General features: G+C 38.4%; 1 protein-coding gene across 1 annotated transcript in view; it reads left to right on the forward strand.

The window, feature by feature from the left end:
- The first annotated feature begins 1215 nt into the window (after positions 1–1215).
- The window catches only part of LOC126365856 (structural maintenance of chromosomes protein 5), a 164427-nt gene continuing 150815 nt past the window's right edge, over positions 1216–14827 (forward strand). Inside the window, exon 1 of the mRNA XM_050008519.1 lies at positions 1216–1422. Coding sequence (XP_049864476.1) covers positions 1382–1422 — 41 coding nt within the window. The 5' untranslated portion in view covers positions 1216–1381. The remainder of the gene's footprint in view (positions 1423–14827) is intronic.

The following is a 14827-nucleotide window of genomic DNA, read 5'->3' on the forward strand; positions in this document are numbered from 1 at the left end:
AAGGTAGGAGACGAGGTACTGGCAGAAGTAAAGCTGTGAGTACCGGGCGTGAGTCGTGCTTCGGTCGCTCAGTTGGTAGAGCACTTGCCCGCGAAAGGCAAAGGTCCCGAGTTCGAGTCTCGGTCGGGCACACAGTTTCAATCTGCCAGGAAGTTTCATAGAGTAATTAATTTTGATCACTGACATGTTTTGAATTCAATTTTAAAATAAAACCATGGTACCAGTCATTGTTTGGGTGTCAGACTGGAAAATTACAGTTTTAAGACACCCCAACCTTAAAATTAACAGCTGTGATCGATGTTATTTTCAACAAGTTCCTTCACTTCCTACATCATCATGGATCAGTCCAATATAATATTATTACTAGACTTAACTTCGAAATGATACAAGTCATGCATTTAAGAGGAGCCTTAAAGTTGACCTTTGTGTTTGACTCATTTAAATGTATTTCTTGTCTCGTATCAAATGCTGAAGCACTGTCAAAAACTGGTCCTTCTACCTTATCACTCAGTTAAAATACACCATGCCACGTACAGGCGTTAATAAAATTATGGCATATAAATTTCTGATTAAAGAGAGAGCCAAATTCGTAAGTGCATGTTGCAATTACAGTGTCCAGCATATATGCTGATCGGTAACGCATCACTTCAGATAAAGAAAAAGAATAATTTTTCCCGTTTATACGTAAGTAATACTTCAATAGTTCAATTGTAATTTCTGTTGTCAGTAAAGATACCCTAAGCAAACGATGTCAGCTTTTTTTTCAAGAGACGTCTTCAGTTTTCCATACTTGATTTTCCGAAGTATACCTGTAGTGAAAAGCTTAGGCAAGTAAGCTAATTTGTTGACCTCCATTGAATCTTAAATTGTATTTTAAAACGGGCAAATAAGTAAAGCACTCATACAATTAATCGTAAACGATTTATAGGTCAGCTTGTCAAACTTCCAAAACACACTCGAATTTAGGAACTTCGTAGCAGAACTGTCACTGTTTTTTCTCGCTAGATTAGAAACACTTCATTATGTTGATGTGTAGATATCTAGACATCCAATATAAAAGACTTCTAAGAGCGCAGAACGAAAACCATTTTCATCCGTGTTTTGACACTTGGGTTTCTTGCCAAATACAGATATGGCGGACACTCAATGATATGATCTTTGGTCGGCCCGCGCTATAGCCATCTATCGGTAGGTCCGGTAGTTGAGCACCCCTCATTTCGCTAGCTTTAGACGCCTGTAGAATGCGCGGCAAAGGTGCTTCTGGTATTGGCGGGTGTTGTCAAAGTTGTTACTCTGTTGTAGGTTATGTGTTTTGAATGGGAGGGTGTTTCGAACCTCCTAAGGTTTGTGTACGGCTGTTGAAGTAATTCACTTACCTACGATGAAGGGCATTATTGAAAGAATCACATTGAAAAATTTTATGTAAGTATTATATATATATTAATGTGTGTCAATCGCCGTAAACGTGATTTATGCAACATATATGTCGCGGTTGATTATGCCTTAGTCTACAAAAACAAGCATCATTAATGTGTTTATTGTGCAATAATAATCGTTCACAGTAAGAATGCGCGAAACTGACTACGACCGTGACAAAGTTATAGTGAATATCATAAAATGAACAAAGTCACTAGAAATATCTGTTTGTCGTCACAGGAACTTTGTATTCTATTCATATGTAGAACTTCGTTAGATTTTAGATTTGAAGTTTTGCTAACGCTTCAGAAAGTAGCATATGCGTGTCACCTGAAAATTATTTAGGGGAACCAATGTCAGTATAGTAAACCTTATCTACCTCATGTGAAATTGACACTGTCCGACATATTCTTCATTAAAAAAAAAAAAAGGACATTAACATTATTGTAGAAGTTTCTACGAAAATATAAGTTAGGAAGCTAACACAGCCCGTTTAGTAAAGATACACATTATCTTAAATATCTCATTGAGTTCAATGTTACCAAATTAATTCTAGATAGTTAATTCCCACAAAAGTAATAGTTCATGTCATCGTCAGTGTAGTACATTAAATGTTGGGAAATATGTGCTAATGGCAGACCAATTGGTTCACTGCCTATTATAAGAAGGTAATATACAGATTCAGTGTAGTGGGTATCAGTGCCGGTTGTAACAAGAAATATTGAAAGGCCTGATAATAAACATTCTAAGGATTCAATTTATCTCGGATGTAAAGACGTTCAAACCTATTTATTGCTATTTTGTGAAGCATTACTGCTAGTCTAAGATTGAGATATTACTGATAGGGATGGAATGCACATGAAGTGACCTATGATTATTGATAGCTTTTCCCAGATCTCTGAATACGAAATTGGGAATGGTCCTACGACTTTTGTACTATTTTTGCAATTGTTATAGTCTAGAACTGATGTTCAATGTGGGAGTTGAGTTGAGAATCTTTAGGAAATTTGATGACCAAACAATAGTTCTATGGTAGTATGGGATTATTCAGAAAGAATGGTTCAGAAGTGAAGGTTAGCTTGGCTCTGTTGTAATGAGATGCATAATGTACGGTGATACAAAGTTCTGGATGACTTTAATGTGTGTGTTGTCTTTCACTATAACATCTATGTAATTTCTGTCCTTTCCACCAGAAGCACTATTGTGGTGGCATTTGGATGTTAGTAAAAAATTCTTGTGGGTAGGCCTAGTTCTAGGAGCATCATCCAATTGAAAGGCGAGTTAAGATGATCATCCCTAGTTCAGGATATCGAAGATCTTGGTTAAGTTACAATGTAACATATTTTGATTCTCAGTGGTGAAGCCAATGAAGATGTTAGGAGATTAACTGTAATTGATGCATATTATACTTGTATTGGCATTTCACAAGTTATTTCCTCCATTTTGATGACATAATTGGCCTAAGCAGGTGGGTGATAGTACCAGTTTCAGTATTTTCCCCAAACTGCTATACAGGGATCTAAAGTTTAATTTGGAATTCAGACCAAAATAGGATAGGAAGAACACATGAATCAAATCTACTGATACTGGATGTTGGCTTCACATTGTGATTCAATGGTGATGTAATGTGTGATGTCATACATGGGCAGAAAATTGATAATTTTTCCTTGTGTCCTTATTATTTGTTAGAATTTAGACTGAAAACTGAATTTTTCTTTGCATGCATATTATTTTTAGAATATAAGTTGTGGTGAGCTGCTGGTCTGTGGCATACCCCATAGCCTAAGAACTATAATTGAGTCAGCATAAGTTTGTACCTGACAGTTGCAGTTGTTCGCCTGCCTAAACCAGTAAATAATGCACTTTTGTAATTACCTCTTGGCAATGCCTCAGTGTTGTCAGTTCTGAAGGTAGCTACTGTTTCTGCCTGCAGCCATTAGTACTTCGCAGTTCAAAGCTGGCAATAGTGCTGCGAGCTGTCTCTACTGTAGACATATCCATCTGGAGCAATTCAGTTAAGGAGGAACAATTACAGAAAAAAGATAATTATGGGAAACAACAGTATGAGAGGGATACTTTGGTACTCACCACATAGAACAGGCATTGATTCGCAGACAGGTGCAATGTAGATGAATGCTAGAAGTATCCAGCTTTCAGACGAAGTCCTTCATCAGATATAGAAAACTATCACAAATTCACATGAGCAGAAGTTAGACAGACATGTAAGCCGCTGTTGTCTCCAGGCACTGAGGCCTGACTCATTTATGAATTAATTATGAAAAAAGCAGAGCCCAGACTAAGATCTTGAGTAGTCCTCAAGAAGGGTAATACATCCTGAGGGAGATACTTGTGTCCACTCATTCTCAACTATTTGTCACTCAGTCTGAAACACTAATAATGCCAAAGTAATGGGAGCACTGTAGAAATTTCAGTGAAGTTCATGATTCCTAGTGATTTTGTATAGGGTCATTCCACATCAAATCGTGCAGGTTATGTCACACATCAAGTCAAATTTTCTTGAAACTTTGCACATTTGCATATACTTATAACATAAGAACTTGGGCAAACTCTTTTTGCTCTCTGACTAAAACTTTTTTTTATATTGAATTTTAAATCTAGGTATATTCTGAAACTGGGTTCTGCAAGAATGTCAATGCAAGATGGTACTTATCTGCATAAATGCCCATAACAGGTGCTTATGAAGCTTTTGATTTAGAATTTTTTTTATAAGTTAAGAGAAGCACATACTTAATTGGCATGTAATTATTTAAGCTGTAAGTTTACAAAGAAGAATACAAAAAATTAATATGTGTCACTTTTCAATTTCCAGACAAAGTACACACACATTGAAAAATGTGCATATCTAATTTCTCCAACGTGGCGGGAACTTAATGATTAGTCCTAAATAATTCCCAAGGCAGCACACATTGTGATAAAATAAAATTATTAATGTGTTTTCTATGAATGGACACACAAATAAATCTAAAATCACAATACTCTGTGTTCTGATGGGGAAAAAAATAATTATATGTAAGATCATCCATATTTGACACCCACTGCTTCAGATTTTCACGAAATGTTTTTTACTTGTTACTCTCTGCATGACACTAGTAAATGAAAAAAATTTTTACAAACGTAAATGCCGCAACTGAAGTTTGTCATTTCGATTGCATTACTTCAGACAAAAATAACAACAATTAGAATAATAACAAAGTATCTTAGTTTCAACACATCACTATCATATTTCCCCAGATGTCACTGAATGGATGTATTTTTATTGAAAAAAAAAGATAGTAGCTATTCTTGACTTTTGGGAATGTAGAAAATCAGCTTAAGCTGTTGTCCAAATAATGGTTCTTAAATATGTGAAACCACTTTCCGACAGCTGATACAAGATTTATTTTTAGTGAAACTCTGTGATACTATTTATAAAAAAAGAAAAAGAAGCAGCACCCTGAGTTTTGATAGATATTAGATATTCATTTAACGTATATCACATCATTGTTCAGAAGATCATTCATATCAGCTTATGTGAACTGACAACCTATAGTAACGCTGCCTCATGAAAATAAGAGCCCAAAGTTATGAATTTAATTGAAACATTTTCATTACATGGGTTAACATTATTTACGGTGTCAAATTAGCGTCTTTAAACAAAAATTATTCCAGCCACACTAATGTTTATTGAAAATGTACGTGTTCAGTACTGGTGATCCCTGCAACTATCAATAAAACTTCTTAAGAGCATCTCTGTTTTTAATCCACTGTGACAAATTATATTTTGTTAACTTCATACATTTTTCATTAAAGTAATACATTCTGCCTAATGATGTTGATTTAGGTACGCTAACAGCACCTAAAATGTTTTCCAAAGGCACAAAACACGTCTTCCTTCTCAGGCCAAAAGAATGACACTGCTGGTCCCGGTGGGTTGAGAAAAAGTAGTTCATCTCCTCCTTCATCACAGACATTTCTAATGAAGGCAAAGTACCATATGCTACAAAAGAATTTTGTTGAGGATGGGTGCATGTCCATTGTGATGCAGATAAAGGAAGGCTTTTCAGAAGATGCTACTCTTCTAATCTCTAAAGAATCACAGAAAGTGGTTTGCAATGGAGAAAATTACTGGTACCCGGAATTGTATGGGTTTTCAAAAATCTCTTCTTCAGGTTCTTGCGTAGGAAATCTACATTGGCTTTCTCTAAGAAGTGAAAAAAAAAAAAAAAATTGTCAATAGTAGCTTTTCAGGAATCATAAACACCAGATGCAGTTATTTGTGCATCATCCACTAGTTGAAGACCAGCTCTCCTCGATATACGTTTTGTAGTTCCTCCCAAACCTGGCTAGTAGCAAAAAAGGAATGCTCAGCTTCAACAGAAAAAATGTTTTTGTGCTCTCACATATTTTTAAAGCTTTTTCTATTCTTGTATTGAGTAGCACAACCAGCAGTGAAATAATGCAGTTTTTTTGACTTGTGGGAAATGCCCTGCCAGCAAGTATTATAGATACAAAAGTGTAGCATGTAGGGAGGGGGGGCAAGTGAGTGGTGGTGACAAACCATGCGGCCAGCCAACATTGTCAGAGTTACAAAAAACTTTTATTGACTTCAGTACATGATGTAGTGATGCAAGCACGCTTCTCCTCATTGCCTCTGGCTGGTGTCAATGAACGGATGGCGGCTTCCACCTTTAGCTGCTGGGCCAGTGATCTGCATTGCTGGTGGAACACCCCCTAGCTGGCTGTTGGCATTCGGATGCTACAGCCATTGGCATCAGTGGCTCTATGCATTGTGCTGCAACTGGCATTCCCATTGGAAAATGGCCTCTTCACTCTGTGTGAGGCAGTGATGGCTGCATGTGGAATCTGCTGTGTATGGTTTTCAACCTGTTGTCCTTGGAGATGGATGGCACCATGGTACCAAGTCCCACTAGCAGCTTGGTGTTGGAGGCAGCTGTCTCCTTCAGTAGGTCGATGTAGCTGTGGTACCTAGTTCCATGAAGGACTCAGTGCTGGTGGCAGGTGCAGTGTGGTCCTGAACTCGTGGACTGCTATTGGCAGTGGCCATTCGTCTCACTCTATGGCGTAGCTCTGATCTTGTGGTGGTGTTGCTGCTGGTTTCTGATGATAAGTGATCCCTGCCTTAAAATCCAGATTTATTCATATGCCTCTAGTGACCATTTATTTCACTACATGCTGGGGCCTAGTCACATTGCCACAATGAGAGACTATCCTGGTGCGGTCACACTGCCCCGTGTGGCACATGATTACTGCTGTGCGGTGACTGACCTGTGACTATTAACACAATGCTCTATGGCAGCTTCCATACTACTTTTCCTTACTTTTGCTGAACACTTATAATTTCTTGTCTAATGGCTGGGTAGCAGCTCTACAAAAGAAATATTATTGGTGTTCTGTTCTCTTTCAGTTTGCACATGAATGATGCCACATCATCATGATTTAGTACGGGATGAAGCCAACACACTGTGTAAGAGGGTTCATTCTGTTAGGCAGATTAAGGTTTAAGTATACGTAGCTGCCTCAGCAGAGTTGATATTTTAAAATCCAAAACATGAGTTTGACATTATTACGAAGGTGGATGACTCCCCCCTCATTCTCTCATTTCAGCCTCTATGAAGTATGACGAATCAGTCATTTCTTTGTGTGTTGTTCTGTCGTTTGTGGTCAGTATTTTTTCATTCTTACTGATCTCCTGTCCTCTTTCAAGATAATAAATTTTGACTTTGTTAAATTTGTTGTGGAACCTTATTTTGTGTCTTTATTTCTTATCTGAGCTGTTCTGTCGAGTAATGACTTCTCTTTAATTTTTAGTTCTCTTAGGTTTCTTTCAGTTTTCACAAACCAATTAAGTTCATTATGTGGTTATGGATGATAGCCAAAATTTGTTTAGTTAATCTATTAGAGTTCATTCTGAGAAGATATCCGTAAAAATTTAGTCTCCTTTTCACATTTCATCTGAGATGTTGTAATGTTTGAGAATTTCTGCATAAATTCTAGAACCACTTAGCCTTCCTCCGTCTCGAACACGCGATATTTTCATTAGAAGTGTGAGAGAGTCGAATCCGAAATACTGTGCATTGCATGTTTGCAGGTGTATGCAGGCCTAAAAACAGTCACAAGCAAATTTGGGACATGGCGGCTGAACAGCGGCCTACAAGTACCTGCTGTACAATCCATAGAGTCTGTGTGTGTGTGTGTGTGTGTGTGTGTGTGTGTGTCTGTGTGTGTGTGTGTCTGTGTGTGTGTGTGTGTGTGTGTCTGTGTGTGTGTGTGTGTCTGTGTGTGTGTGTGTGTCTGTGTGTGTGTGTGTGTCTGTGTGTGTGTGTGTGTCTGTGTGTGTGTGTGTCTGTGTGTGTGTGTGTGTGTGTGTAGAGAAGAACAAGGAGTGTTTATGTATTAGTCTGTACTTTAAGGGACTTTGACGATTGTTCAGGACAAATGAAAAAATGAAATTAGGCTTTCAAGTAATTCATGTGTTGGACTTTCTAGAAGCAAGACATGTTAATAAATTAAGAGTGGTTCTTAAACCAACTCGCTTATGAATGTTAATTTAATACATTTCTATAGCTCAAAACATGAGTGGAATACGAGAAGATGGAGATATTTACATGTGAAATGCAAGAAAGTTATCCTGCATTATCCAATACATCGTTAATTGGTGAAAACATAAAGTTTGTATATTTACTACACACATTCTACCGTCAAAAAGCATTAGAGCATTGTTTCATGAAAAGAGAGAGAGAGAGACTGACAGTAAATTCCCTTTATTCTTCGGAGTAGTAGTTTTTGGAGATCGTCATGGCCGACTATCCAGAGATGGCTGTGCGTACAAAGTAATTCAGCTGATGTTAGAGAGGTGTGAAGTTGGCAAATCAGCTTCACATTGATTCTATCGTCTAAAGTATTAGAGCATGGCGACCAGTGAAAAGGACTCAAAAAATGGGGATTTTGAGAAGAAATCGAAGAAGATATGATGTGTTGTCATAACAATCAGATATAACAAGACAAGAGAACTGTTTCATGTAATTGGGTTAAGTCCAAAATTCAAATGGAAAAATTTGTGGGTGCAACAAAAGGGAAGACATAAGGAAGTAATAACATGAAAAGAACGGAAAGAAGACTTCGACGTATTAGACTAAGAATAGATATGACGAGAATAATTCAGCTAAGAAGATCGATTGGGGGAGTATACAACTCTCACACACACCGCCGCTAGTTGCGGCTCGCTGGTGCTGGTCTCCTTCCACAGCTGCCTACCAACGCCGATGACGACACCAACGTCTGATGCCGCCGGCTTGCTGTTCACCGGTGCTGACTTGCCGTCACATCACTTACCTACATTGCGATAATTCTACGCTGGGTGAGCGCAAAATAGAACTTTTGTACCTTAGCAAGAAAGGATACAAACAGTAGAGTGACTTTTATTGGTGTAGTTGTCATACTTAGAGTTATTGAGCTAAATGACTACTAGATCTAAAACTAATAGGAATATGGATAATACACAGAGAATTGGGGAAACTTCAGAACCAGCCATGTCTATGAAAGGGAGTAAGGATGTGCCAGACTGGTCTGAAATAGTAAATTTATTCAAAGACCAAAGTGCAGATTCAGCGGCTTTAAGAAAGGAAGTAAATGCAGCTTTAAATACTGAAAGTCTTAAGTTAGATTCAGTGAATACTCAATTAAATAATAAATTTTATGTTCAGAATGAAACTTTAGACTTGTTAAGTGCTAAGGTAGATTCACAAAGCAAAGACTTCAGTAATTTATGTGAAGTAATGGGAAATTTGAAGACTGAATTCGATGTTTTAACTGCTAAAGTATAAGATCTGAAGACTGATTTGAAAGGTAAACTAACTAGTCCTTTAGCAGTCATGTAAACCAACTGTTCACTGACTTTAATCAGAGACTAAATGATCAACTTCAGGATTTGACAAAGAAGTTAGAATTTGGTATTGAAGGTAAATGTAATAATGTAGAATCTGAAAGTTAGTATCATTTCAAAATGTGTGTAATGTTTGATGCTGTAAAGCATAGATTGCATACTTTGAAACGAAATGTTGAAAAGCAGTATAAATTAATACCAATAATCCAATCACAAATTACAGGTGTTAATACACGAGTAGGAAGTGTAGAAAGAAGTTTCATAGAGATAATAGCTAACTCTGATATAGTAAATATAAGTAGTCTGGAGGAACAATTTGAAGGAATTATAGATCGAAATGTTACTGAGAGTATAACATCCAGAAACGTTTCAACTATTGCTTCTTCCAAACTTAATGATACTAGCAAGATTATAGATGTCATGTGGAAAGAATTCAAGATTATCCAAAACAAAGTAGAAAAAAATGTATTGTCACCTAATGTTGTGTTGCCTAGGGCAATGGTGATTGTTTTGCAATGGAGAGACTTTCAAACAAAATTTAATGAGAAGTACTGGTCTGCACTTGCTCAAGTGAAGTTAATATCAGATCCATGGGACCCAGGTGGACTCGTATATCTCCTAGGGACATTAACGTTCTGTTTTAACGGGAGAAGTGATGACTGTCGGACCCTGAGTTGTTTGTTTCTTCCAAAAGTGTTTCATGTACCGAATTCCCTTCAAATCTTAAACTATTCTGTAATCTATTCTTGAATTTTTAAACTATCCTATAATTTTAATACTGAGGAAACTGGATGATCTCTAGAAGAAATGAAGAGAATAGAATACTATATTTGTGGAAAAAAGGTAGTATCATGTAACTAATTGAACAACCTTTATACTGTAGTGTAGGGAGTTTATAGTTTGTATTGAATATTTGATACCTTTTATGAGACATGATGTAGACAGGAGGGTTTGTATTGATTTTGAAAGGGGTGGGTAGTGTAAATAAGAGCATTATTTACATCAACAGATAAATCATGGCTAACACAGAACACACATCACACATTTCAAAAAACCCTCGCAAACAGGTGTGACTGGGTCTTCACCATTTGCTGTTTCCATAGGGTTGCTAAGGTTTTCTTTCGGGACCCCAAGGGCGAAGGTGGGAATGTCAGTTCTGTAGGAGACGATTTAACACCATATCTCCTCTGGCTTCTCACTGAACTACCAGCGAAGTAGAGATCCTGGGAAAGGGGTGGAAAAGGTTTCCTGTCTTTGGGGCTGTCTTCTTTCTCTTCTTCGATCTTAGCAACCATTTTTATTTTTCCTTTCTTACTTTTTTTTTTTTTTTTGATGACTTAACTCTTTCTCCCCTCTTTCCATATTTGTATACTTCTATCACAGAAGTCCTTACTAGTATAGAAAAACTATGCTCTTAAGAGTATACATTAGTAGGAAGCATGAGTAATGAAGGAGAACGCAAGCTAGATTGGAGTAAATTTTTATGCTTATTTAAGAAAAGTCAGTGTAGCGAATACTCAGATAAATTGATGAATAGTAGGGCAGTGGGGCTTGAACAAAATAGGTAGACATAGTATCTACCATGAGTTGAATAATATTTGTAGACATAGTATCTACTAAGATTATAGAAGTTGAAAAGTAGAGGACTACTCTAGAGTATTAAATGTGGTACCAAGAAGTGAGAGTGAAGTGTAAAATAATTTTTATTTTACCAGGAAATACTTAATTATAGTGTACATATAAATGTATACTTGGGCAATGGACCATGAGATCTGCTCGTAAAGGATAAGGGCGGCCATGCCCGCCATTTGCTGAGGATATAGGGCAGGCATACCTACATAGATATAGGAAGACCTGTGGCCTGATGAGTAAGGATGTTTTATTAAGGGGTGTACGTACCAGAATGGAAGGAGAAAGTGCACTCATAGGGTCAACCCACATGTAAGGTATAGGTACTGATCCTAGGGGGAAAGGACAGTATTGTGACAGAAGTCACACGTTTAATAGGGATTATTCTGGTAAGTGTGAATTCTATATATCACTAGCTTTATTATGTTTATGTTTATTTACAAGTCTCGAAAAGAACACTTTCAGTTGCCCAGAGTTCCTCCAGACTACAAACTACTGCAAATGTTAATACTAGTTCATACTAAGGAAAAAAATAGTACAAGGGATTAGAATAAAGAACAAAGTACTCAAGTGTCATGAACACCTTGAGCTGAAAATTAGAAACTAAAGGTTTAGTCCTCACAATTCCTAGATATAAGAAAGCGAACTCCAACATTGATTGAAATGTTCCCATTTTATAATTAAGTAAAAAAAAGCTAAATAATAAGAAAAGGGGTATTCACGGTTATGAAAAGAATAAGGTATACTGTTGAAATATGAATTGTTATTATATGTGATATAAATTTGCATAATGATTGTATATAAAATATTTCATGTTCGATCGGGGGGGGGGGGGGGGGATATTTAGTGCTTCGAGAATTTCTGCGTCAATTACAGAACCATTTGGCCTTGATCTACATCTACATGACTACTCTGCAATTCACATTTAAGTGCTTGGCAGAGGGTTCATCGAACCACAATCATACTATCTCTCTACTATTCCACTCCCGAACAGCGAGCGGGAAAAACGAACACCTAAACCTTTCTGTTCGAGCTCTGATTTCTCTTATTTTATTTTGATGATCATTCCTACCTATGTAGGTTGGGCTCAACAAAATATTTTCGCATTCGGAAGAGAAAGTTGGTGACTGAAATTTCGTAAAAAGGTCTCGCCGCGACGAAAAACGTCTATGCTGTAATGACTTCCATACCAACTCGTGTATCATATCTGCCACACTCTCTCCCCTATAACGCGATAATACAAAATGAGCTGCCCTTTTTTGCACCCTTTCGATGTCCTCCGTCAATCCCACCTGGTAAGGATCCCACACCGCGCAGCAATATTCTAACAGAGGACGAACGAGTGTAGTGTAAGCTGTCTCTTTAGTGGACTTGTTGCATCTTCTAAGTGTCCTGCCAATGAAACACAACCTTTGGCTCGCCTTCCCGACAATATTATCTATGTGGTCCTTCCAACTGAAGTTGTTCGTAATTTTAACACCCAGGTACTTAGTTGAATTGACAGCCTTGAGAATTGTACTATTTATCGAGTAATCGAATTCCAACGGATCTCTTTTGGAACTCATGTGGATCATCTCACACTTTTCGTTATTTAGCGTCAACTGCCACCTGACACACCATACAGCAATCTTTTCTAAATCAGCTTTGCAGCTGATACTGGTCTTCAGATGACCTTACTAGACGGTAAATTACAGCATCATCTGCGAACAACCTAAGAGAACTGCTCAGATTGTCACCCATGTCATTTATATAGATCAGGAACAGCAGAGGTACCAGGACGCTTCCCTGGGGAACACCTGATATCACTTCAATTTTACTCGATGATTTGCCGCCTATTACTACGAACTGCGACCTTCCTGACAGGAAATCACGAATTCAGTCGCACAACTGAGACGATACCCCATAGCTCCGCAGCTTGATTAGAAGTCGCTTGTGAGGAACGGTGTCAAAAGCTTTCCGGAAATCTAGAAATACGGAATCAACTTGAGATCCCCTGTCGATAGCGGCCATTACTTCGTGCGAATAAAGAGCTAGCTGCGTTGCACAAGAGCGATGTTTTCTGAAGCCATGCTGATTACGTGTCAATAGATCGTTCCCTTTGAGGTGATTCATAATGTTTGAATACACTATATGCTCCAAAACCCTACTGCAAACCGACGTCAATGATATAGGTCTGTAGTTAAATGGATTACTCCTACTACCCTTCTTGAACACTGGTGCGACCTGCGCAATTTTCCAATCTGTAGGTACAGATCTATCGGTGAGCGAGCGGTTGTATATGAGTGCTAAGTAGGGAGCTATAGTATCAGCGTAATCTGAAAGGAACCTAATCGGTATACAATCTGGACCTGAAGACTTGCCCGTATCAAGCGATTTGAGTTGCTTCGCAACCCCTAAGGTATCTACTTCTAAGAGACTCATGCTAGCAGATGTTCGCGTTTCAAATTCTGGAATATTCCATTCGTCTTCCCTGGTGAAGGAATTTCGGAAAACTGCGTTCAATAACTCCGCTTTAGCGGCACAGTCGTCGATAACAGTACCATCGGCACTGCGCAGCGAAGGTATTGACTGCGTCTTGCCGCTTGTGTACTTTACATACGACCAGAATTTCTTCGGATTTTCTACCAAATTTCGAGACAATGTTTCGTTGTGGAACCTATTAAAGGCATCTCGCATCGAAGTACGTGCCAAATTTCACGCGTCTGTAAATTTTAGCCCATCTTCGGGATTTCGCGTTCTTCTGAACTTTGCATGCTTTTTCCGTTGCCTCTGCAACAGCGTTCGGACCTTTTTTGTGTACCACGGGGGATCCGTTCCATCTCTTACCAATTTATGAGGTATGAATCTCTCAATTGCTGTTGCTACTATATCTTTGAATTTGAGCCACATCTCGTCTACATTCGCATAGTCAGTTCGGAAGGAATGGAAATTGTCTTTTAGGAAGGCTTCTAGTGGCACTTTCTCCGCTTTTTTAAATAAAATTATTTTGCGTTTGTTTCTGATGGATTTGGAAGAAATGGTATTGAGCCTAGCTACAATGACCTTGTGATCACTAATCCCTGTATCAGTCATGATGCTCTCTATCAGCTCTGGATTGTTTGTGGCCAAGAGGTCAAGTGTGTTTTCGCAACCATTTACAATTCGCGTGGGTTCGTGGACTAACTGCTCGAAATAATTTTCGGAGAATGCATTTAGGACAATCTCGGAAGACGTTTTCTGCCTACCACCGGTTTTGAACAAGTATTTTTGCCAACATACCGAGGGTAGGTTGAAGTCCCCACCAACTATAACCGTATGAGTGGGGTATTTATTTGTTACGAGACTCAAACTTTCTCTGAACTGTTCCGCAACTATATCATCGGAGTCTGGGGGTCGGTAGAAGGAGCCAATTATTAACTTAATTCGGCTGTTAAGTATAACCTCCACCCACACCAATTCGCACAGAGTATCTACTTCGACTTCACTACAAGATAAACCACTACTGACAGACACAAACACTCCACAACCAATTCTGCCTAATCTATCTTTCCTGAACACCGTCTGAGACTTCGTAAAAATTTCTGCAGAACTTATTTCAGGCTTTAGCCAGCTTTCTGTACCTATAACGATATCAGCTTCTGTGCTTTCTATTAGCGCTTGAAGCTCAGGGACTTTTCCAGCGCAACTACAACAATTTACAACTATAATTCCGACTGTTCCTTGATCCAAGCACGTCCTGTAATTGCCAAGCACCCTTTGACATTGCAGCCCATCCCGCACTTTCCCGAGGCCTTCTAACCTAAAAAACCGCCCAGTCCACGCGACACAGCCTTCGCTACCTGTGTAGCCGCCAGCTGAGTGTAGTGGACTCCTGACCTATTCAGCGGAACCCGAGACCCC

Source organism: Schistocerca gregaria, chromosome 4 (assembly GCF_023897955.1).
Source record: "Schistocerca gregaria isolate iqSchGreg1 chromosome 4, iqSchGreg1.2, whole genome shotgun sequence".
Taxonomy (NCBI): Eukaryota; Metazoa; Arthropoda; class Insecta; order Orthoptera; family Acrididae; genus Schistocerca; species Schistocerca gregaria.